This window comes from Tachysurus vachellii, chromosome 9 (assembly GCF_030014155.1).
Source record: "Tachysurus vachellii isolate PV-2020 chromosome 9, HZAU_Pvac_v1, whole genome shotgun sequence".
NCBI classification, from domain to species: domain Eukaryota; kingdom Metazoa; phylum Chordata; class Actinopteri; order Siluriformes; family Bagridae; genus Tachysurus; species Tachysurus vachellii.
In genome coordinates, this window is record NC_083468.1 from 14946664 (window position 1) to 14971663 (window position 25000).

At 37.9% G+C, this 25000-nt stretch overlaps 3 protein-coding genes across 7 annotated transcripts in view; all 3 read left to right on the plus strand.

The window, feature by feature from the left end:
• The first annotated feature begins 325 nt into the window (after nucleotides 1–325).
• tsnaxip1 (translin-associated factor X interacting protein 1) lies at nucleotides 326–8365 on the plus strand. Of its 4 annotated transcripts, none has more exons than XM_060877860.1 (16): nucleotides 326–488; nucleotides 988–1048; nucleotides 1152–1267; nucleotides 1521–1647; nucleotides 1746–1839; nucleotides 1931–2127; nucleotides 3342–3474; nucleotides 3567–3724; nucleotides 4180–4321; nucleotides 5317–5444; nucleotides 5530–5658; nucleotides 5746–5904; nucleotides 6032–6141; nucleotides 6781–6904; nucleotides 7365–7471; nucleotides 7576–8365. In XM_060877860.1, exons 1-16 carry the CDS (start codon nucleotides 439–441, stop codon nucleotides 7778–7780), a joined length of 2040 nt encoding a protein of 679 aa, XP_060733843.1. In that variant the 5' UTR covers nucleotides 326–438; the 3' UTR covers nucleotides 7781–8365. The 4 variants fall into 4 exon arrangements, with proteins under 4 accessions (XP_060733843.1, XP_060733845.1, XP_060733844.1 ...); XM_060877862.1 differs by having other exon boundaries at nucleotides 1152–1211; XM_060877861.1 differs by having other exon boundaries at nucleotides 991–1048.
• A 934-nt stretch (nucleotides 8366–9299) lies between these two features.
• Nucleotides 9300–22783, plus strand: nutf2 (nuclear transport factor 2). 2 transcript variants are annotated; one of them, XM_060877866.1, is made up of 6 exons: nucleotides 9328–9453; nucleotides 10680–10778; nucleotides 14314–14435; nucleotides 16254–16325; nucleotides 18018–18116; nucleotides 22032–22783. In XM_060877866.1, exons 3-6 carry the CDS (start codon nucleotides 14337–14339, stop codon nucleotides 22143–22145), a joined length of 384 nt encoding a protein of 127 aa, XP_060733849.1. In that variant the 5' UTR covers nucleotides 9328–9453; nucleotides 10680–10778; nucleotides 14314–14336; the 3' UTR covers nucleotides 22146–22783. The 2 variants fall into 2 exon arrangements, with proteins under 2 accessions (XP_060733848.1, XP_060733849.1); XM_060877865.1 differs by lacking the exon at nucleotides 10680–10778 and having other exon boundaries at nucleotides 9300–9453.
• Nucleotides 22784–23941: 1158 nt separating this feature from the next.
• edc4 (enhancer of mRNA decapping 4) overlaps nucleotides 23942–25000 on the plus strand; it is a 28734-nt gene continuing 27675 nt past the window's right edge. Inside the window, exon 1 of the mRNA XM_060877864.1 lies at nucleotides 23942–24153. Within this exon, the coding sequence (XP_060733847.1) occupies nucleotides 24066–24153 (88 nt within the window). The 5' untranslated portion in view covers nucleotides 23942–24065. The remainder of the gene's footprint in view (nucleotides 24154–25000) is intronic.

Genomic DNA, 25000 nt, shown 5'->3' on the forward strand with positions numbered 1-25000 from the left:
ATTTTTCTATGTGATTCACACTTTATACAGGGTAGAAAACAAGCTCAGAAAAACAAGTTCATGGATCATGTGTGAAATGTATTGTGTCAAAATATTGCCTGAATGAAATTATACGACAAATAACGAATTATGATTGTTGATATAACTCTAAAGAATAAAATTGAACACAACATGCAATTGTGCTGCCTAAAAAAGCCATATGCAATTACATTTCTAATCAGTTTAATTAACAGTAATTGCATTTTAATTTGGCAAGGAAATGGCCTTCTTTCAATTCCTGGGCTCTTTGGGGTCCTCTGATACCATGGCAACCGCTCATAAACAATAACATAGTTGCGACGTAGCATAAAGTCTCAACATAAAATACTCAATAAAATATTACATTTAAAGGACGATAAGATAATTCGCATTATTACATATACACGTTTAAAACTACTCATGACTATGAAGAAGAACGTTCAGTTGCCTCCACTCTCAACGTTTGACAGGTAAAGATAAATATTTTAAACATAGTATCTTTAAATAAATGCAAACAAGATTTTAGGTGCAATAGATAGAAACGAACTCGTCGTCATATTCTGGAGTTTTCCTATTTTGTTGCCAATGATTCACAGACGATTCGACTCTTAGAACCGACTCTTTTAGGTGAAGGTTGAGAGCCGACGAGCATGTATGAATCTTTCTTTCTTTCTTTCTTTCCTTCTTTCTTTCTTTCTTTCTTCTTTTTTCTTTTTTCGTTATTTCTTTCTTCCTTTCTTTCTTTCTTTTTTTTACTTTTTTCTTTCTTTCTTTCTTTCTTTCTTTCTTTCTTTCTTTCAAACTATTATTTGTCAGCTGAGTCAAATGATGTGACTCACTGGAAATTGTAGTCATGAAAATTTCAGCAGAATATATTCAAAACCACAATAACAGTGCTATGGGTTACTGTTGAAAAGATCCTACCAATTCAACGATTTGAGCAAGCTGTTCGTTTCTTCGTATTCTTAGCAGGCTTTCATCAAGCAAGGGGACTCCAGGGCAAGTGAGGTCTGTGTCTAAAATTCTAAAAGTAAGTCCCCTTAGTATGTACCCTATCATGTCTGTTCTGTCTGTTCTGTTTCACAGACCTTAACTTACAGATTTCACTGCATTCTTGATTTAATTTCTTTTAGGTTACAGATGGATGTAGCTCTGGCTATCTTTCCACCTGGCCTGCCCATGTCAGCTCACAGGTTGTCCAACACCACAGTCAAAAACACACTAAATCTGGAGTAAAGAGAAACCATGGGTAGATCCATTGTCTACATTTTTGCCTATAGAATACATCTTTAAAACAATCGCTGTATAAGCATTATGTATATAAACCAGAACCTATGTATATAAACCAGAACCTACAGAGGAATAATTAGGAGGAATAATTCATATACTACTTTACTGTATCAACCCACTTTTATAGACATGTTATGTAAAAGAACTCTCCACATCCTTCACAATATTAATGCACTGATGGCACTTACCTCATTATGCACTCCGTGTCTTAGATACAGTGTTGAATTCGGACGTACTGTAGCTAAGCCACGGTTCCTAGAGCAACTGGAGTGTTATCTCAGGAGAGAACTGGTATCTTTAGACCTGCACAGCCCCAAACTCCAGCAGCTCAAACTTCAGGTTTCCACTTTATCCTCAGAGACTACTTCCTGTAATATGTAGCAGAGCTGTGTTGCTTGACAGGTGTTAAAGACTTGCTTTATATCTGCACTTTGAAGGCATACCGAGAAGTTTTTGACTATTTCATTGAAGGATTTAAAACTTACAAGCCATTGTTGTCGGCTATCAAAAACGAATATGAGATTACTCTAGGTATGTGCACATTTTCCTCTAAAAATAAAAGCAGGCTTGGAGTTGTTGTGACTACGTAGAAGTACCTAAAATTACAAAAATGTCATTGCAGTATATCTGCAACAGCAGATCCAAGAGTTGGAGCCTCTCCGTGCCCAGATGGTGCTGCTATCTGAACAGTGTGAAGAGAAGATTCTGGGCCTGAGGGAGCAAGAGAGAGCTGAGATCACAGCTTTGAAACAGGAATGCCAACATCTGCAGCAAGTTGTTGGGAGTATGAAGGAGCACCAGAGAGCTTTGCAGACACAGGTTGGACATTTATTTGGCTTGTCCTCGTGTTAAACCTTTAGATGGCGTTACAGCTTGGTTGCCATTGGTTACTGTTTTTTTAAACATGACATTAAGACAACATACGACAGGATATCTGTCCATTTTCTGTAGTGCTTATCTTACTCAGGGTCATCAGGGCACAATCTCACACACTCACACACCTATTCACGCACTATAAACAATTTAGAACAATTTACACCTGGAGATGAAATTGGAGGAAACCCATAAAGCATGGGGAGAACATGCGAACTCCACAGGGTGGGGCAAAGCGACCATGCTAAACACTAAGGCACCATACTTCTCCTTTATAGAACACTGAAGCAAAAATCCTGACTACACTGCAAAAAATAGATTTTAGCAAGTGAATATATCTTGATTAAAGAAAATATTTCTAATGATGAGATACTTATCTAGCAAATATAAAATCAGGAAACCTATTTTTCCATTTAAGAACAGTCTATTGAAGGGAAATACTAAATTTACCTGTATCCCACAGCTTACCATAATTCATGTAACACTGGTTCAGTATTACTTAGATGTTGGACTGTTCCTCAGCACAGCAGTGTCATTGGAGTGATAATTTCACACCAACTGCAAACACACTGACTTGCAGCTATTCTGTCACTGCCTTTTCTGTGCTAAGAATGATTAAGAATGATGCTAAGAATGAGTAAATAATATTTATACCACACATTTGTTGAGTTCTCAAATGTGATTGGTAAAGCTGCTGTTAACAAAGAAAACCTTTTCTCATTATAATACGGGGAGGTTTCTGTTAGGAGATCTGTTTTTTTACAATTTACAATTTTACAGTTTCTCTCTTTATCATCACATACTGTGTTCCATTTGGTCTTAATCAAGAAACAGAGGCAATGAGCACTGTGACATAAGCAATGGCATAAGCGAACATAAGCAAAAGCAGGAACTAACTTTTCTTACAGACGTTCTACAAAATTAAATGAAACTATAAAATGATTCAAAAGCATGGCATTAGCACAGTAGCTCTGATGACACTGAAACCATGTGTTAATATGTATAAGAATGGAACTGTTAGATAATAGATTATTACATTATGTGCAGCCTAATAAGTTTGCTGTTTCTTTCATTAAATATTAAAAAAATAAATTACAAAATGTGAAATTTAGACATTGCACAGCTCTAACACTAGAACATAATCTTCTCTCTTGGGTCAGGTTTCATATCTAGAGGCGGACCTGGCAAGACAGTATGTGTTGTACAGGGAGGAACGTGATGCCCGCAGGCTGCTCACTGACAACATCAGCAGCATGAGCTACAGCCCACAGGAGCATGGTTACGCACTGGATGGTGATGAACATTGCATTATAGTTCTGAGAATTCAGTGTTTGAGCCAAATATTGACTCTTTGAAATAAATGTAGCTCTTGGTTTCTTATTTAGAGGACCCTGTGAATCTAAAGCTGGCTTTAGAAGTGTGTAGAGAGGATCTAAACAAGGCGCATATGGAGATCAACTGCTTACATGCAGAATATGGAGATGTGGTTCCCCGTAGAGACTGGGAGAATCTAGAACGTATGCACCAGGAGAACCTCCTAAAGGTATGAGGCAATATGAGTCTCATACTGTATGAGTCATTAAAATGATAACCATTTCTACTTATTATATTTTAATACAAGTTTAAATGAACAGAAAAATGTTACACATTTATATCTTATCCCTGCAGACAAATTTGCTTTATTCTTCAAAAAATGATAGGTTTGGCAATATTACAAAAAAAACAAAAGTTTTAATTAACGATATCACAAAGTTTTAATTAATGAAATCACAAATCTACAAAATGTATTTATCATTGACAGAAAAGAATCCAAATATACTGTACAAATAAAAACAAAATAAAAACAAAATAAAAACAAAATAAAAATTGCATAATTATGGACTAATCCTGGCAGTACTGGTACTGTACAATACTGTACTTATGACATTTATTTACTGTGAAATGTATCATACTATCTTGTCATCTAGACTTGTTTGAACCCCAGTTTTCCTTTTTTAGCTGGAGACATTACAGTCTGACTTCAATCAGTTAAAGACGGAATATGACACATTGCTAAATTTACATCAGCAGACCAGCACACAGAGAAATGGCCTTCACAGAAAGGCCTCAACTCCTAGACCACAGTGGGAGCAGTGTACAGGTATAGGGTTGTTCTCTACTTTTTTCCAGATAGATAGATAGATCTATTTATATCCTATATCTATATAGAACAAAATGATGTGGACACCTGAGCATCATAGTCATATGTGCTTCTTGAACACCCCTTTGGAAGTCTTCCCTTATGTTATAATTGTTATAATAACTTCCACTCTTCTGTTAAGGCTCCCCACTATATTCTGAAACGTGACTGGGGATTTGTGTTCATCCAGCCGTAAGTTCCAGTTTGTTCGAAAAGTGTTGAGGTCCACTGCACCAACCTTGTTAAACCGTGATTTCATGGACCTTTGCTTTGTGCCCTGGGGTATTGTCTTGCTGGAGCAGGTTTGAGAAGGAAATCTTAATGTTACATGATACAAAGACATTCTAGAAAGACATGTAAGGATGTGATGGTCCAGCAGTCCAGGCGCTGGGTTCCTAATCAGAATGTCTCACAAGCTGCTGAGACATCTACGTTGGGTCCTTGAGCAAGGCCCTTAACCTCACCTGCTCCAGGGGCGCCGCACGATGGCTGACCCTGCGCTCTGACCCCAGGCTCATAATAGCCTGGGATATGTGAAAACCCAGGGAAGTCGTGGCCTAATGGTTAGAGAATCTGACTCATAACCCTAAGGTTGTGGGTTCGAGTCTTGGGCCGGCCATGACTGAGGTTCCCTTGAACAAGGCACCAAAATCCCCCCAACTGCTCCCCGGGCACCGCAGCATAAATGGCAGCCCACTGCTCCGGGTGTGTGTTCACGGTGTGTGTTCACGGTGTGTGTGTTCACTGCTGTGTGTGAGCACTTTGGATGGGTTAAACACAGAGAACAAATTCTGAGTATGGGTCACCACACTTAGCCGTATGTCATCACTAGATAATTATGTTTGTGTCAGCAGTTTGGGAAAATCACATGGTGGCAGGTGTCCACAAACTTTTGGCATACATTATTAACAAGATAGTGGACAAAGTGTACAAATGAAATTGTCATTTCATATAAGATATACTTGGTAGTGGGGAACGTTGCTCTGAGCTCTTTGAGGGTCAGTCCAGTCAAAAAAGACTGGAGATTTTGCTGAAGGAGTTGAGCAGCATGGGCCTGGAGCAGAAAGACTTCTTTACTGGACTGGTGAGCAGCATGCATTATACAATTACCACCTGCATCTTCTTATGTCTGGTTGAACTCCCTGTCATGAACCCTCCCTTCTCCCCAGGGTACTTCCTCTGATGTTCCCATCTATTTGCGCTATGAGGGGCAACTGAGGAACCTCAGACTGAAAAAGACTGATGTTGTTAGAGTTCTAAAGGACATATGGAGACACAAAGCTTCTGAAGATGAGAAGGTAACATCCATCAATTCAGTGCTTGTGGTTATGGAGGTGTATGGTAATGTAGGTGTCTGTGCATGTGTTGGTTATGTGCAAACACAGATGGATGAACGCAGTGATCTAAAAGAGTTTCTGCACCAGTATTTGTTAAAGCAGCATGAGGAGAGAGCAGGACAATGGGCTTACAGTCTGCTTGATGGCATCAAGCGTTTTGAAGAAGATGATTTCATTGGTCTCTTCTATGACATTCTCCAAGGCAAGGTTGGTGCTTTTATTTGTTTTCCCAATTTCAATTGGTGGGTAACAAATTTAACAATAAATGAAAATGATAAGGAAATACTTCTTGAGCGATGACCATGGGCTTTAATTGAGTGTTGATATTTGGTAGGTGGATGAAAGTGTGTACCGTGGACAAACCCATCTACTGTCTCATCTGCTCAAGGTGTTCATACAGAGTGACACCACTGAGAGTGGATTGCTAAGCACACCCGAATTCAGGTGAAGTATAAGGAGCACTTGTTTATAGTTGCTGTGCTGCGATTCAAATTAGAATTTTTACAATTCTGAATTCCTCTCTAACGGTGTTCTCAAACCTCTTCAACTGTAATCTGCAGTCTGCAGGACATCGGTATTTCTGCATTCTTGTTTTTCAGTTAATATTAATTTCAAGTGTGACAAATGAGACAGGCTGCTAGAGAATGGTTGTTACGGATGTTTCACAAAATTACAAATTTCTTTTATTTGGTCCCTCCATGATTTTTTGTGACTTTTGAGGTCAAACCTGCTTGATATTACTACTTTTTTTTTTTTTTTTTTACAAATTGTGGTGCAACCTATAGAGTTTCTTGGGCTTTTATGACGTGTCTTGGGGAAGATCTGCAGAATTTAAAAAATTGCAAGATTTCCTGGAAATCTTTGAGTGTTTGATTTTGTGTTAATTTTGGAGATCATAAAATCCTGGAGAGACCGAATAATAAAAAATGTAATAATTAGCAAATTGATGTAGTGTATGAGCTATGAGCTCTTGTCCCTTTTCAGGGGTAACCCTGTCACTGATTATGTTATAATTGTACACTCTATCATAAGTTATTCCGTACATAATAAGCAAACATTTGTGTCTTTATTGCTGGCTTTCAGTGCAGCTCTTAGGACTGCTTTTCCTCTGAAAGGAGATCAGGATATAGAGGAACTGGTGCAGGCTGCTCAGTCAGAACTACAGACCAGCGGAGGAAACATTGCCTACCAGAGGCTGTACACAGAGGTGAGCTTTAAAATAAGAAAAAAGGTTTTGAGCTTACTCGCCCTTCATATGGCTCTCATGTCCTCTTACAGGTGTCTGTAAGCATCTGGATAGAAACCACAAAGGATTTGAAATGAAGCAATCAAGATACAATTTCAGCTTTAATTCAAGGCTTTTTAACAGATCTAGATTTTCTACAATATCTTTGATAGGTACAGGTTTTTTTTCCAACCTAAAGATGACATCGTTCACTTGCTTTGACACCTCTTTGGACCACAAATTGAGATTTTCCATGAACAGCTGCATTTGGAACCATCTCCAGACCTTTTATCTCATTAGATTGTATAACATGGAAACAGGCCACACCTGGTCATGAAACTGCTTTGTGTCACTGTCCAAATTCTTGACTATACTTAAGGGGTACAGTTAAATGATATACTTTTTGATTTATTCTGACCACCCAGTATTTTACTGTCTTTAGGACACAGATGGTAAGCAGAGTGATTTTCTGGATCTGGTAAAAAAGCAGGCTATGGCAGAGAGACACCAGTACATCAACCAGCTAAGAGAACAACTAGGAGGCAAAGGGTGAGAGTCCATCATGCTCCTTGTGACTGTTAATTGATGTTATTTTTTTCATTATTTAAACGAATAAAGCATTTAGGCTTAGTACTTAAGTGTTATTCTTGCAGGGAAGTGGGAGTGGAAGATTTGAGAGCTGTTTTCAACACAATCGATCCCACACTGGACTCTGAGACTCTGTACTGTTATTTGAGTACTGCCTTCCAAACGAAAGAGCTGCACAAGCACACAGAGCTTTTGGACACTGAGGTTGCACTACAGCGCCTCTCTACAGCTAATGTAAACAGGGCAGGACCCAGGCCTCAGTTGGACTAATTCATTTACACATGTTTCACATAATCATAGTAAAACCTAATCAAGGAAATAGGAAGTGCATTCAAACACAAACAAGGATTCTGGAAAAGAATTAAATTTTACAAATTCGTTTTCACCAGATGAGTTTTATGTGTGGCATAAAACAATTTTTCTAGGGCCATTTTTTAAAATCATGTTTTACATACCTTCCAGGTTATTTGTACAAGTAAGGAATAAAAAAAATATTCATCTTTGAAGAAATCTTAGGAAAATATTAACTGATAAAAAAAAAGTCTTACTGAAGTATTTTGTATCCTCCCTCTTTAACTTCCATTTTCCTCACATGAAAACATTTTATTTTCTCAGAAGAAGATAGTGTCTTAATATTTTTCCAGAATTTCAGTTTGAATTGACAACAATTTCTAGAATTATCAGTGGTGAGTAAACAGAAATAGTAAGGAGATATAATATTGTTCACCTTGTTCATAACAAATTATGTTCAGTAGGTCATGTAGTAGTGTAGAATTGGTGATCAATAATCACTAACATTTATAGTCAAGTGAAATTAAGCCTAATGAAATGAATAAAGATTATTGTAAAACATTATCAAGGTGTTTACTTTTTACATTTTTGGACATCATATGTAACATATACAGTAAGTACAGTACTGTATATACACTCAATGTCTGATTTAATAGGAACACCTGCATATTCATGCAGTTGTCTAATCAGCCAGATGTATGGCATCAAACATCAGAATGAAGAAAATATGTGATCTCTGTGACTTGACTGTGGTATGTTTGTTGGGCTGGTTTGAGTATTTTAGAAACTGCTGGGTGTCCTGGGATTTTCACACACAACAGGGTGTAGAGTTTAAACAGAATAGTGCAAAAAAATAAAAAGAAATCTGTGATAGTTAATTGGGAGGTAATATTTTATTGATAAAAGATGACAGAGGAAAATAGCCAGAGACTGCTAGTGTGAAAATTTTAGGAAAGCAACATGCACTGAAATAATCAAACTAGCCTTCTGGTACCAACAAACATGCAAGGTCACAGAGATCACACGTTTTCTTTGTGCTGATGTTTGAAACAAATTAACTGAAGCTTTTGTCCGGTGTCTGCATGACTTTATGCATTGTGTTGATGCCGCATGATCGGTTGATTAACTAACTGTGTGGATGTGCAGGTGTATTGGTACTTCAGTTTAAGTGGATTGTGAGTGTGTAGAATTTTTTTTAGAAAACATTGCTCGAATAAACATCTATGACCTATGGGTCTGGATTCTCAAACTTTTTGAGGTCAGGAACCCCTTAAACTGTAAAATGAATTGCATGGTACCCTTCAGAGATTTCTTATAGGAACATTATTTAAATTTGTACAAGAATATTTTCTGTTTTTAGAGCTGTAAGAGATTTCAGAACATATTAGGTTTAAAGTATTTAAAGAACTATTTGTCTAAGACTATTTGGCACGGACCCCAAGTGGTCATGGACCGGTTAAATATCATATTTTCCACACATAAACCACAAGAGGTCTTATGGTGCCCAAACTTATCGCCAAACTAAATCTCCCGACATTCAAGCGTGCATGCTGACTGCGCATGCGCAGAACACCAGGAGGCTCAGCTTCTCCAGCGCGCGCTGTAATCGCCATAACTGGACCCGAGGATAGCTACGGTTAGGGCTCGCGGAGGTAAGCTGTTAGATTTTAAATATTAGACACCAGCCAATGTGCTTTGTGCTGGTTTATCACGTCAATAAATATATAAATACTTGTAAAATTGATTTAAAAATGAATTATCAGGGGTTTATCCTGTCAGAAATGGCGGTTGGTGTGAGTTAGCTAGCTAGTTAGCATGTAGGACACGCCTATGCTCTCTGAAGGGAGTGTTAAACGGGCCGCCGGTGCCGGTAGACAGCTCGAGTGACTCGGGTATATTTAGAAAGGAACGTGATTTGAGCTCCATGTCCCTATAGAGCAAAAGCCCCCATCTAGCATCGAGCTAATGCCTCAGACTCTCGAGGTTTAGCACGAGCGCAATGAATCAACACTCGGCTAGCTACACGGCTAGCTAACGTTAGCTTCACAGCGTGCTCGTGTCCCAGCTCAGTTTATCTGAGATGTTTAGTCTGTCAGCTTCCGGTTTGAAACAGAACTTTAACGTATTCATTCAACTCTTACAGCTGAGTACAGCTTTATTTTGCTAACGCTAATATTTGGGTTCTTATTTGAACCAGCTAACGTTAGCATGCTAGCACACAGCATGGAAAAGCGAGCGGGTTTTAGCGTTCAAAACATTTACTATGTGTCTGACTCTGTAAGTTGCTTTCAGTCGTCTTTAAGAGCCAAAAAAATCACGTGGAAAATATAAAGGTGGCCATGTGGCACTTCGACCCCGTCTAAACACACGGCCTTGTCATTCTGGAGCAGGGCGTGAATTACTTTAATGTGATGAAACGGTTATAAACGCGCATAAAGCCTGAATAAATCAACGCCACCCTTCAGGTAGGAACAGTGGGAAAAGTCCTGCGTTCGTTTTTACTAAATGATCTTAGAGTAACAGCATAAAAAAAGTTAGTCACATTTCTTCTATATTTGCACACTTGCTAAAGGGAGGATCCCCAAACATGTGCCCAACCCTGTGAAGTTTATATTACAGAAATTAATATTTATACATATCAGTTATGTAAGATGTATTTTCGAATTATATAACTATACATTTAAAAAAAAAAAAAAAAGATGGTCTAAATTCTTGGACAAGTCCAAGTCCATGTACAAAACCAGGTCAAAACCCTGACATTTCATCTTAACAGGTGACTTCATTTTCTGTGTATTTGGAAGAAGACACAATTTTAGTGACGCATGCAATCAACAGCATGATGAGCATTTCCCCATTTTCTCTGTTAATTCCCATTCAGCGACCAGCTCTTCCCAACACACCACAGCGACTAACCAGGAGGCAGAGGGCAAACGCGCTTCCTCAGAGACGTGTGCAGTCGCCCACCACGTCTTTCAAAGTGCTGTTTATAATACTCCACAGAACAACATATTCCTCATATGTGAACTTCCAAAGGCCTGGGATTGTTTTGCGTTGCTCTGATGGACGCAGGAGTCACACATTTTTTTTACATTAAGAGGCCATGGCAGAATTTACAGTCTAGAGGTCCTAAATTGCATACTTGCACTGTTTTATGCCATTCTGTCTAAATAGTGTGAATGTTGTGTTCACACTGAAAATTCTAGCAAGAAGTTCGCTTCTACCCCTTTCCACCAGAAAGAACCAGGTGCTGGTTCAGAGCTGGTGCTGGTTCAAAGTTGGTTCCACTGGCGAGCCTTCTAATCGGTTTGCCTTCCCATGGGCTAGAGAGCCATCACAGAGCTAAGTCTTACGTCACAGTATATGTCTCATCTTTCCCAGCAACATTAGCGCAGCAGCGGCAAACACATCAACAGTGGCGGATGTTGCTTTACTGTTAATGCTCATGGCTTTGTGAACCCACATTGGCATCCAAACGCGGCGAATACAACGCATACCTGCAGCTCCATGTAATTTTTATAAACGGAGGTTGTACTCAAGAAAGTACATAACATTATTTTATCATTAACACAGAAAAAAATTAGCCTTAGCTTGTAGCTAACTACTATCATGTGTGCTGATAATTGATCATATTGCGGTAAAGTAAAAGTGTATTGAACATTAGTATGCTTAAGGTACATTATCAAAGGCGCTAACAGTAGCCCTGCCCCCAGCCCCTGACACTAAGTCTAGACCAGCAACGTTTTGGTGCTGCTTAAGAACCACTTTTCCTGATTCAGAGCCGGTGCTTTGGCTGTCGAAAAAGAAAGAACTGGTTCTAAATTAGGCTCTGGTGCCGAACCAGCATTCAAACTGGTGGAAAAGGGACATTCTTCTACTCAAATGATGCACAAATATAAAGAAATACAAAGTATACATATCAGTCTACTGATTTTTGGGGTATTGTCAGTTGATGTGTTGAATGATTTTCTGATGTCTCTTTGGGGCTCCACAACAGGTGACGTTTTTATTGAGATTTCTTAATTCTATGTTAACAAATCTAAAAATTACTTTCTTGATTGATGCATCAGAATAATCCTTTGGTGCATTCTCCAGACCCCCACTCAACCTTAGTTGCTACTTGTGTTTAGTTGACCGTTACTCTTGCGTTCACAAAAATGAACGTCTTTAATTGTATCCTGTCATATAAAATCTCTCGTTAAATGTGTACAGCTACATTAATGAGAAAAGAAAGGAACTAGCGAAGTTCATTAGTGAATGTGTGTATGTGACTAGTATGGTTTGCTATTATGAAGTCTAACTCGACTAGTTGTCACACTTGATTGTGTTATTTTAATTTATTTGGAACTGATTATTGGTAGCGATGTTTAGTTACTGCTTTTTCCCGTCGGAACTGAAAGTGCTGGACAATGCACACCTGCAACTGACAGTTGTAGGGTTTTCTGCATGGTCATAAGAGACAAACTACAAGTGACTTGCTGGTCTGAGTGCAGATTAATATATATTTTTTTAATAGTCTTTCTTTTTTGGTTAACTCCTCTATTGAGTCACAATACCAGGATAAAATAATGACTATAGATTGTAACAGTGGATCTTTTGTGAAAGTAAATTTTTCTCTTATGCAAGCATGTATTTGGAGATTTCTGAATGACGCACACTGCAGACTAACACACTTAAAGTTCGGTAGAATATGTTTCCTGTAGCTGTGTGTTAGGATCGTTAACCATTTACTTTTAAACTGAAGGTAATGTGCTGAATAGCTAAAGCCTTTGTGTGTAGTAGTAATTTATTTTGGAATGTAATGCAGATATATGCAGTGAAGGGCAACACAGCTGAGGTAGCTGCAGTGAAATTGCCAAGTATAAAATAAATATTTATTGACTGGAATAATGTGAAAGCGATAACGATAAGTATCGTGATAGAGACGTGATCGATATCAGTGTTCGATAAAACTTTCGATATTTTTTATTCTTCGTCGGAAGAAAAGAGGTTGCGAAGCAATTTTGGTTGCATTATCAAAGGCACTCACTCTCTGGTAACCTAGCAACGTAGGGATTGACATGCTAACAGCCAATCATGTAACAGTATCTTTTTGGTTGCGCCATATTGGTGTCTCGTGCTGGTCTGCTGGATTCCTCTTCAGTAACCGGTGACTGATAAGCAGAAAATGAGCGCCACAGAGAGTGAGGAAATTGTAAATAAAAGAGGAAAAGTCAGCTTGCCAGTATGGCAGTTTTTTGGATATTATAAGTCTCGCCGTAGTCAGACCAATGTCGTCGGCAAATTATGCAAGACCGTTTTTTCTGTGTTTATATTTAACACTTTGCACTATTTTATTACACTTTTTTATTAAGCATTTCTTACATTTTCTTTCATTTTGCACCGTAAATGTTTATCTAAGTGTTCATTGTGACTTTAGACTTATGTTTACATTTTAATTATTTGGGTTTTCCTGGTTGTTGACATTTCTGTATTAATAACTGAGGGGATTACGATCAGAGGAAGGTTAAGTTTAAAATAATGTTTAAATGTAATATTTTTCTCCTGGTCCTTATTTTAAATGGGTCATAAAAATATCAATAATTATCGATATTGACCGATAGACCGACAGTTTTCAGCCATATCGCCCAGCCCTAGTTTTTGCACATCTGCATGTAGGTGATTCTGAAAAGATTAATCATCTGTAAAAGCTAATTAAATACTAATCCTGGCCAGATTGTGTTCTCGGCTACTTTGTATAGTTTTTCAGGATTCACTACTGAGTGGTGCGACGAAAAATAGATAAAAGCCAATGTACTTGACTTTAGCAAAGCAAATGAGGTAGTAGCTAGTTGCTGGTCTTTGCAGACCTGATGGCTTTGACATAGTCTACATGACCAGCTCGATACTGTAATTACACTTACTATAGCAATGCCATGAAGAGCCACTCTGACATAAATCCCATCATTATAAACATTGTGGCTAAACATTGATAGCAGTCCATGAATCTTTCATGTAATCTGCCATAATTGATGGTGGAAGACAAGTAAACCCACACTAATGGTTGCTTAAATCTTCAAGTAAATAAATGTAAATAATAATAAGGGTTACACTGAGCTCTAAATTCATTGATGGATGAAAAAGCAACTAAAATTTAAACCTAAAAACTTTACATTTAACTTTACATTTAACTACATTTACATAACTGACATTATGCCATGCAACAACTGAGTTGAACATTACATTTGCTTTGCTTACAATTAATAATAAATTCCAGTCTCTAAACATCATTACTATGCAGAATTTATGCTCTTATTGGAACATCTGGATAATTATTGTGAATTGCAGCTACATGGTAGACTAGCATTTGAGACAAATTTTAAGTACCGAAAAAGAGACCTGACTGTGACTGAGGAAAAAAAGAGTAAAAATTCAGGGCAATCAGCACAAATTGCAAATGTGCTTGAACATCTTCCAGCAAGGAGATCAAAGATCAAATGCCATAATACATTGTTCATTGCTGCTTTCTCCACCAGTGCCTGTAGCTGGGTGAATCAGGATGGGAGACAAGCCGATCTGGGAACAAATAGGATCCAGCTTTGTTCAGCATTACTATCAGCTGTTTGACACAGACAGAACTCAGCTTGGATCAATATATGTAAGTATTGCTGCATATACGGTAGAAGTTCATTACATGAAGGAAGATCACACGGATCATTTTTGTTGGTTATTTCTTCACAGTTTAACAGACCTGTTAACAGACTCGCCATTATTCTGTATTTCCACCATGTTTCTGTTGTTCTAGAAAGACGTAATTGACCTATATTGGTGGTGTGTTGTCAGCAATGGATGTGTTTACAGTATATTATCATATCTATGTGTCTTGTCATGCAGACTATTTATGTATGTTGCCATGCTTTTAAAAGTGAGCATGTAAACTATGCTTGTATGCAGTCTGAGTAATGCTGCATCATATAATTTCCTTCCATTTTGACAGGAACACAATTTCTTGGTTGTCATAGCTTTTCTAAAGTGTGAATTATAGGGTATTTATGAAACTGCCATAAGACATCAAAACAAACTTTGTGATACAAATGGATCATCTTCAGCTCTGTGGGAACAAGTTCTTGGCCACAAATTTTTTTATTTTATTTGCATACTGTAATATGCAGAACACCATCTTATCTGAATATACAACTAGTTCAGTTTTTGGAGAACACAAGAGAGTGCATTTGGCAGTTATGTTTGTCTGTGATGTTGCATTGGAAGCAATGTCTCATACATTCTTTTCCTTTACTAGCACTTGCCAGCTTGGACTTTTTTTAGCTGATAGATAATTAGATCTAACTGGAAAATAATTACTCTGCTCATTAGCATTACAAAGAGCCTGTAAAACCCACGTAAATTGAATAATGCAATAATCTGCTGCCAGACCATATTTTCACATCTCACTTTGAGAAAACAATTGTTTTTTTTAGCTGCTTGCCTGAGTAGAATGCTTGTTACTGGCATGATACTATTTACTAATTATTATTATTATTATTATTATTATTATTATTATTGTTGTTGTTTATTTATAAAAGTAGTAAAACTGAAAGCCACTAGATGTACAGCATCACCTGTGATGTGCTGCAAAGATAAAGAAATCTCCAACTACTGTGTGAAGTGACAAGAGGCAACACCATCATGACTATACACAAGAAGAATAAACATCGTATTCTAAGTTTAAATATTTTCTACAGTTGCAAACTTGACTGACAAAAGTAAGTGTATGCTGTCCTATGTAACGCCTCTGATAGCAAAGAGTGTATTCTGGCCTTTTACATAAAGCTGGCACATGGAGAGGAGAAAGATGTGACAGGCACAAATGTAGCCTTCTGTGTGTCAGATGAATAATACAGTGGTAGACAGCACTAAATGAAGAAGCATACAGAAGCAACACGCTCACTGTAGAAGCCTGTAACTTACAATGAAATACTCCTCTTCGATGTAGGTACTGCAGTAATGAGCTCTGAATCTGTAACGTCTGCTTGTTTCAGTCTCAGCAAATTGATTGTGACGGAGATGCCACATGCACAGCACCCAGTTAATGGCATTTAGACAGGCTGTAGTTCATATAGATAACACTCTGACCTTTTGATAGCCTTCATTTCTCTTCAGATGTTTGCTTTTTCATTCATTTCTCCTGACACTACTTTGTTCAACATTATAGTACTACATTTGTCATGGCTACTGCAATGATTTATCTGATTTATTACAAGGAGCATTTTTAAAGCTGTACATACCCTGAATATAAATCCATAAAAAAAAACCCGTACCATGTTGTTTGTTAGAAGAATTGCAGATATTTTGCCCAAAGGTTCAGCTCTATCTGTCTGTTGTCTCTTCTGTTCTATTTTCTCTCTGCCGCAGAGCTTGTGGCTACTGTCATATTGGTCTATCCGCTCATTTCCCTGACCGTGTTTTCTTTTTACAGATTGATGCATCATGCCTTACGTGGGAAGGGCAACAATTTCAGGGAAAAGCAGCGATCGTCGAGAAACTCTCTGTAAGGATTTATTCATTGATTTATGCTAGAATACACTTCAATAATGTGTAGCCTGTTGCAGGGGTTTTAATACACTGTGTGCACAATTATTAGGCAAGTGATTATTTTGACTATCATTTTATCCATAATTTCCAACTCCAAGCTGTATAAACTTGAATGCTTATTGGATTTAATGCATATCAGGTGAATTTGTGTAACGAGGGAGGGTGTGGCATAAGGAGATCAACACCCTATATCAAGGTGTGCATAATTATTAGGCAGATTCTTCTCCTCAGGAAAAATGGGCCAAAAAAGAGATTTAACTGACTCTGAAAAGTCAAAAATTGTAAGATTTTTGGGGAGTGATCACAGAACCATCAAACGTTTTGTTGCAAATAGTCAACAGGGTTGCATGAAATGTGTCAAGAAGAAAAGACGCAAATTAACCACCAAAGATTTGAGAAGAATCAAACCTGACACTACCAGGAGCCCATTATCCTCCAGTGCTGCCATATTCCACAACTGCAACCTACCTGGAGTGTCAAGAAGTACGAGGAGTTCAGTTCTGAGACATGACCAAGGTAAGAGAGGCTGAAACCTGACCACCTCTGAACAAGACACACAAGTTGAAACATCAAGAATGGGCCAAGAAAAATATCTGAAGACAGATTTTTCAAAGGTTTTGTGGACTGATGCGATGAGCGTCAACTCAGACAGCAGCAAGGTGGAGGTGGGGTACTGGTATGGGCAGGTATTATTAAAGATGAGCTAGTTGGACCTTTTCGGGTTGAAAATGGACTCAAAATCAACTCTCAGACCTACTACCAATTTATAGAAGACACAAGATTTTTATGCAAGACTACGCTCCATCACGTGCATCAAAGTACTCCACTGCATGGCTGGCTAGTAAAGGCCTTAAAGATGAAAAACTAATGGCATGGCCCCCTTCTTCATCTGACCTAAACCCTGTTGAGAACTTTTGGGCCCTTCTTAAGCAGGAAATTTACAGTGAAGGTAAACAGTACACCTCTCTGAACAGTGGGAGGCTTTGGTCGCGGCTGCACAAAAAGTTGATTCTGACCAGTTCAAGAAACTGACTGACTCCCTGAATGGATGGCTTGTGACTGTTATCAAAAAGAAGGGTGGCTATATTGGTCACTGAGGTTTTTTTTTTAATGTTTATTTTTGAGTTTGTTTATTATTCTCACTTTAACAGGTGAAAATAGACAAGTGAGACAGGAAAATCTTTTTCATTTAGTTGCATAATAATTCTGCACACTAATAGTTGCCTAATAACAGTGTACATATAGATATTCTCTTAAGAAAGCCAAAACCTCACTTTTACTACTTAGATGTTCAGGTTTGAAGGTTTGTTAACAATTTTGGATTGACCAAGAGCACTGTAGTTGTACAATAACAAAAGTAATCCTTAAAAATACAACTTGCCTAATAATTGTGCACAGTGTATGGATGGCTTAAAAGCTTTTGACTTAAGTTTGGTTACAGGCAAATTATGCTCCACACCCTGTTATATTGTGATGTGCTGTGTATGCTTGGAGCTGTTACCAGCTGAAATCTTCCATGAGTGAGGCAGCAGTATCAAAAAATATCTCCCTGCATCTCTTAATAGGAATAGTGAATTTTGAGTAGATATCAGGTCTTTCCACACACCTAGCAAATGTATTTGAAGGGAAACTTTTTTTGTCTTCTCAGAGCCTGCCCTTCACAAAAATAGCCCACAGCATAACAGCACAAGATCACCAGCCCACTCCTGACAGCTGCATAATGAGTATGGTAGTAGGACAACTAAAAGTAAGTATTGAACTGGCTTTGTGTCTCTGAAATGAACTTAAATCACAGACACGGGACTTCTTTGTTGGGCCGATTAGAATTAGCCTTGCCAGCCACTATACTGTATGTTTTTGGAGGGAGAAAAAAAAGTTGCGAATACAACTGAAGCGCTATTATTTCAGAGCTGTAGTGTGTGCGTGTGTGTGTGTGTATTCATGTGTGTCAGGCTGATGAAGACCAGGTGCTGGGCTTCCAACAGACCTTTCTGCTGAAACATTACAGCAATACTTGGGTTTGCACCAATGAGGTCTTCATGCTTGCTCTGCACAACCTATGACTTCATGTTCTGTGGTCACATGGCCTTCCCTTCCTCTCTGACTGTGTGTAAGGACGTGTGCTATGCTTGTGCTCAGTGCGCCTGCTACTAAAATGATTGTACTGGGATGTGTTTAGAACTGTGTGGTGGTCATTTTTTAAAATCAGTTACTCACTGTTTAAAATTAACTGTTTGCTCTGTTTTGTGAAATTCCTTTTCCCTAAATGCATGGTATCAGTTTAATAACAATCGTAACATTTTACTAGGGAACCGAAGGGGGACAAATTAACCAGGCAGACATTCTTCAAGATCTATAATATTGATTTAAAAACTTCTTTATATATACAAATAAGATTATTTTATATGCTAAGGAAATAAAATTATAATGGTCTTTAGTGATTGTTGTGATTTTTCAAACTAGCATGGTATAACATGCAATGTAGGATTCAAGAAGACAAAACTTGTCATAGCATTAATCCAATGAAGTACATTACTGTCCCTTTAGCACTTACCTGTCAGGTCTGAATAACAAAGCACTTTGTCTAAACTAGTAAATGTTACTAATATTATATACTAAATACTAGTAAACGAAAATATACCACCCATCTGCTTACTTTATAGTCTATAGTTAGCTATTAGGTTTTCACTTGGGGATCTGTAGCATGTCTGTTAGAAGGAGGAGTAAATCAGGAGTGCTGTTTTTCCCCACTAAAACAAATCTATTAAAGGTTTCAACAGAACTAGTTAGCTCGCCACTTCGCGGTTCAAGTTTCTCCCAGCTTCTTCCCTTGTTGTACTGTATCTCGCCACTCTCGTTCATGCTGTCAACTGTGTCTCATGTATTATGTTTTCGTTAAGCCCTTACAATGCCTCCTAACTGCCGGGCGCTTGCAAAAGATTCCACTAGTGAGCCGAAGAGGAAGATTATGACCATAATTGAAACTAAAACTAAGGTTTTATAGTTAAATAGATTTAAGTAAAATATGTGAGTGAGTGAATGTATAATATGAAGGTTTTATAATTAAATAGATTTAAGTAATATATGTGTGTGTGTGTGTGTGTGTGTGTGTGTGTGTATGTATATATATATGTATGTGTGTATGTATGTATGTGTGTGTGTGTGTGTGTGTGTGTGTGTATGTATGTATAAATATACATATTTTAAACATTCTGTTAGCCACACACATATACGGAAATTCCTAGGGGGGCACCCCTACTTCGCGGACTTTCACCTATCGCGAGGGGTTCCGGTCCCCATTAACCGCGATAAACGAGGGATCACTGTAACTGAAAAGAAATTAGAGGGATCTTATAAATTAGTTTTTGTTTATTTAATGCTTATACACGTGTGTGTATGTATGTGTATATACAGTCGTATGCAAAAGTTTAGGAACCCCTGACAATTTCCATGATTTTGATTTATAAATATTTGGGTGTTTGACCTTCAGTTATTTGATGGATCAAAATGAAATTGCTGATACACAGTAATATTTCAGTAGTGAAATGAGGTTTATTGGATTAACAGAAAATTAGACAGGTGCATAGGTGTGTATATGTGTATGTGTGTAATGAAACAAACAAATGTAATAGTTTAAATGATATTTCAGTCAGATCGTCCTTTAGGGTGTTATATAGATGCATGCTAGGAACTTTACAGTGCACTTTAAGACCAAGAAAATCACCTTCAATGAGACTTCAATATGTGGCTGAAATAAGAGTATTTTTGTACTCAGCAAATAAACATTACACATTAGTGTAAACATTCAAATAATTGATCAGGGAGATATATTCTCACTCTTTCATGAAAAAAAGCAGCTGAATATCTGTTAACACAATGACCACTTGATTAATTGTCTGCTTATGGCTGTGAAAAGCTACTCACAGTGGTAATGCATGTTTATATTATACACTGCCTGGCCAACTAAAGTCCATACATCACCTGGATAAAAGCAAATAGGGAAGACACTTCCATTGGACAATTACTGAAGTGATCGTTTCAATGGGAAATGAGCAAAGTTATTTAAGCCTAACTTGCAGTGAATAGCTTCTCATTTCTAAGGCAACCATGTCGGAAGACACATCCAGTATTCGTGGAAAAGATGTTTCTCTTATTCTCAATGTGGTCTGAAAAAATCTTGAAGGATCATGACCACCTGAAGTTGGTTTTAGTGAAATTAAATCTAAAAAAAAAACAAAAAAAACAGCAGCAGAACTCATGGCAATGTTTAATAGTGAAAGCATTTCTGTACCTACAGTGTGAAGCAAACTCGAGGGATTTTGACAGCTGTGCAGCCTTAAGAAAAGCATTTAATTTGTTAAGGAAGCATAAAGATTAGACTCTGGAACAATGTAAAAAGGTCATGTGGTCCAATGAGTCCAGATTTGCCCAATTCTACAATGATGGGGCAGTGTTGTGATCTGTGGGATGCTGTGTTCAGCAATGTTTATGTGCCCAAAACATCAACCTGATGTCAGCTCACTACCTGAATGTACTGAATAATCAGGATTTCCATCAATGGGGTTTTTCTTCCCTGATGGTTTGGGACTTCATCAGGCTCAAATTGTGAAAGTGCATTAGACATCATTTTTACACACAGATTGGCCACCACAAAGTCAAGTCCTTAACCCTGTTGAGAATCTTTCAGACTTTATGCAGTGGTCTGACTCTGGCATCTCTGAAAATAAATGGTGAGACATTGCATAAACATTGAAACTATGCCACAGCAAATGTATGCAGTAATTAAAGCAAAAGATGGTTCAATATCATTAATGTGACCTTTTTCCTTGGTCAAGCAGTGTAGATTACATTATATCTACCTATAACATACAGGTGCTGGTCATATAATTAGAATATCATCATTAAGTTGATTTTATTTCACTAATTCCATTCAAAAAGTAAAACTTGTATATTATATTCATTCATTACACACAGACTGATATATTTCAAATGTTTATCTCTTCTCCTCTTATCCTGCTGAAAGAGGCTACTGCCATTAAGGAATACTGTTGCTATGATTTTGTGTTTTTGGTCAACAACAATGTATTTAAATATAACAGCAGAATATTGCAGAGAGCACCACCAGTTGCTTTCCTTGGACCACTTTTGGTAGGTACAGTACTAACCACTGCATGCTGGGAACACCCCAAAAAACCTGGTGTTTTTGAGACACACTGACCCAGTTTTCTAAGCCATCACAATTTGGCCCTTGTTCCTGGGATGCAGTGATTGTTACCTTCCAAGTATAAGAGATGGTTCCAGGATGCACTATGGGAAGAAGGCAAGCCTACAAAATATTAGGCAGGTGGTTCTAATGCCATGGCTGATCGATGTATATTTGAGTGTTGTCTGTGAATTATGACCTCTGCCTTATTTTTTTGCCATATCTATTTGCTTTACTTTCTGCCTGATGTATGATCTGCAAACTGTATACATAAATGAACATTTGTGTTGAGAGAATGCAGTCTTCTGTGGCCTTTTTGATTGAAAATCAAATCCCTCTAATCAAATCAGATTGAAAATACACTAATGTGGTTTAATCAAACTGATTGATTTGCTGCAACAAATAGAATATTCTGTTTCTGTAAATCATAACTAATCCTGCTGATCTGTGTTTTTGCAGGCAGATGATGATCCCATCATGGGGTTCCATCAGAGCTTCATCCTGAAGAACATTAATGATGCGTGGGTGTGCACCAACGACATGTTTCGCCTAGCAATCCACAACTTTGGCTAAACAGCACCACAACTGTTGTGGGAAATGGGGGAAGGTGGAGAACAGGGCACATTGCCTCCAGTGATGCCTGAACCTCAGTCTGCCCTTCATTCATCTTTGAGATTCAGCACCGGATTCCAAGAAGTCAAGTCACAGATAACACCCAGGCACATAGTAGCGCCTCTGCTCCAGACAGGAGAAGCGTTTCTTTGCTGAAAGCCCACAGATCCATCAAAGCGACCCTTTCCCCCTTTGCTGATGTGCATGATGATGGCGAGCTCGAATATCAGAAGACACTGACTTGGGGAAAAAAGACATATTAACATAACTTCTGCCAGTTACTACTATTTACATTTTAGTTTTTGAGTTTGACTATGAATTAATAACTGTCTTAACTGCCTTTCTTTGCTTTCGTACTTAATGTGTTCTCTGCTTGCTTTTAGAGTTTGCTTCTTGGCACTTTTTTCTTCTTCCTTTTTCCCTTTTGAACATTGGAGCCTCCCTTCATTGTGATGTCAGGTTGCTCTAGCTATCCAAAGAAACGTTATACACCCCCCAAATCCCCCCACACCTTCAAACCAGTGTGCTTCTCACCTTCTGCTCTGTGACAATAATTACCAAGCCACAAGACACAATAAAACCTTTTGACTTTTTCTTAACCATTGCATCATCTTGTTCCTCTGACTCTCTGGTCTTACATCTTGTCTTTTTTGCTTATGTATAACCAATCTCTTTATGCTGCTGGAAATCATTTTGGCAACAGCATTCCTGAATGAAGAAAAAGAACTGAAGCATCTGGTCATCTTTATCAAGAACCATTTGCCTAACTTACAGAATAAGCCATTTATACTTTAATAGAATATACACACACTAGTTTTTTTTTTATTGTAGTAATGACTTACCTATTGGATTTGTTTTTCCTGCGTTACAGGTATAAAATCAGTATTGGGAACATTTAACCTGTAGTTATACATCAAAATCCTTTTGTTTGATTATGATAATGATTGTGGACAAAAGAAGCAGATAACATTGTGGAGCTCTAATGGTCTTTTGCCCAGGGAAATATGTTCTATTTATTGCTTAGAAAATATTGGTCTAAATATGTAATTGTCATTTTTCTGTTACTGCAAGTGCTCTCTCTCTCTCTCTCTCTCTCTCTCTCTCTCTCTCTCTCTCTCTCTCTCTCTCTCTCTCTCTCTCTCTCTCTCTCTTTAAAGGTAGATAATTGTGTAGGAATATTTTAAACATAAACATCTAATATTTTGCAGGGTGAAATATCACTGTGACTCATTCTGACACCAACTCACCAATAGGCCTTATCAAGTAATATTAAGACTAATTTTAACAATTTGATTTTGAGGAAGTTCAGTTTGAAAATAAAGAAAGGCTTGAGGGGGAAAAAACATTATTGCTCATGTTTACAAGAGCAATAAGGTGATTTTAAGGATTTACTAGGAAGCTGCTTGTATTGGCATGACTATGACGTTAAACAGAAACGCCCTTCACTGTGGTTTGTGTCCTCTTGCTTAAGCACTGGATTATTTAAAGAAGTGTTTCTGGAACTTCGGATAAAATCTGACGTGATTTACAGCAAGACTTATTGAAGTAATTTATGAAATAAAGGAGATCAAATCCATGCATGATGGCACTGTTTGTTTTTATAGCAATATCGTGCTGTTGAGTTGAAATTGTGCTTTTGTACGTGTTCTGGGATTAATTAAGCACTCGATAGGAAAAAGGTTTTTATCAGTACATTAGGAGAAAAGCAGTTTATATGCAAGGACGGCGGTGGGAACTAAGAAAACGGCTCTTGGTGGTGGGAAGGAAAAAACTGCGCACCAGCGGAAGTCAACACAGTTGTAAGATTTTCGTAGGTGGGAGCACAAGACAAACCAAGCGGTAATTTGTCACTTCGCAACGTTTCGGCCCCTTTCAGACCTTATGGCTTCCAGTTCCAACATAGATATAGAAGGGGCGACTCAGCACCTGAGAGATATCTTAAAACTGGATCGACCCACTAACTCAACCGGTAAGTTACCGGGACTTGTAGCAGGTTAGCAGGCTGCAGTTAGCGCGCTAGGCCGCAGCAGTGCGCTGGCGACATGTCGAGCCTTAGACCTGCTTTTATTTTGACTTCTGCTACATGATGATTTGATGTTGTTAAGTAAATAGATTGCAAAGTTAATAAAGAAATGTTCTGCTCTGCGTCGTGTTCATGGTTGAATAACAGAAGGAATAGTTGAATAATGAAGGACAACAAACTGACGTCTGTTAGCACACGAAGCTAAACACTGAACCAGCCACATACGTTCACTGGTTTGTTCCTTTCAGCCAATATTCTGAGGTTATGAATGCTTATGTTGGCCGACATAATAAGCTAATATTCTGTTCTGATATTTAATATGACAATGATGATTAGAATTATTTTTATAACGAGACCAAACATTTCTAAACGCTACTTTTCTTAGAGCTCTTAAGATACATGAACACATTACATACATTTACTATCAGTTTAGCTGTAGCTCGCTCTATCTATCTATCTATCTATCTATCTATCTATCTATGTATCTATCTGACTGTCTGCCTCTCTCTTTCTCTTTATCTCTGTCTGTCTATCTATGTTTCTCTTTCTTTATCTATCTATCTATCTATCTATCTATCTATCTATCTATCTATCTCTTTATCTCTCTCTTTCTCTATCTATCCATCTATCTATCTAGCTCCTCAGTATCAGCACTCTGTCTAACCAATTCTACAAATATTGGCACCCTATCGATCGATTTGTTCAGTGCTGCACACTGTCTGCATCCATCTCTCTATCAATCACTATCACACTCTCACACAGTCTCTCTACATATTATTTTTATCTTTCCCCT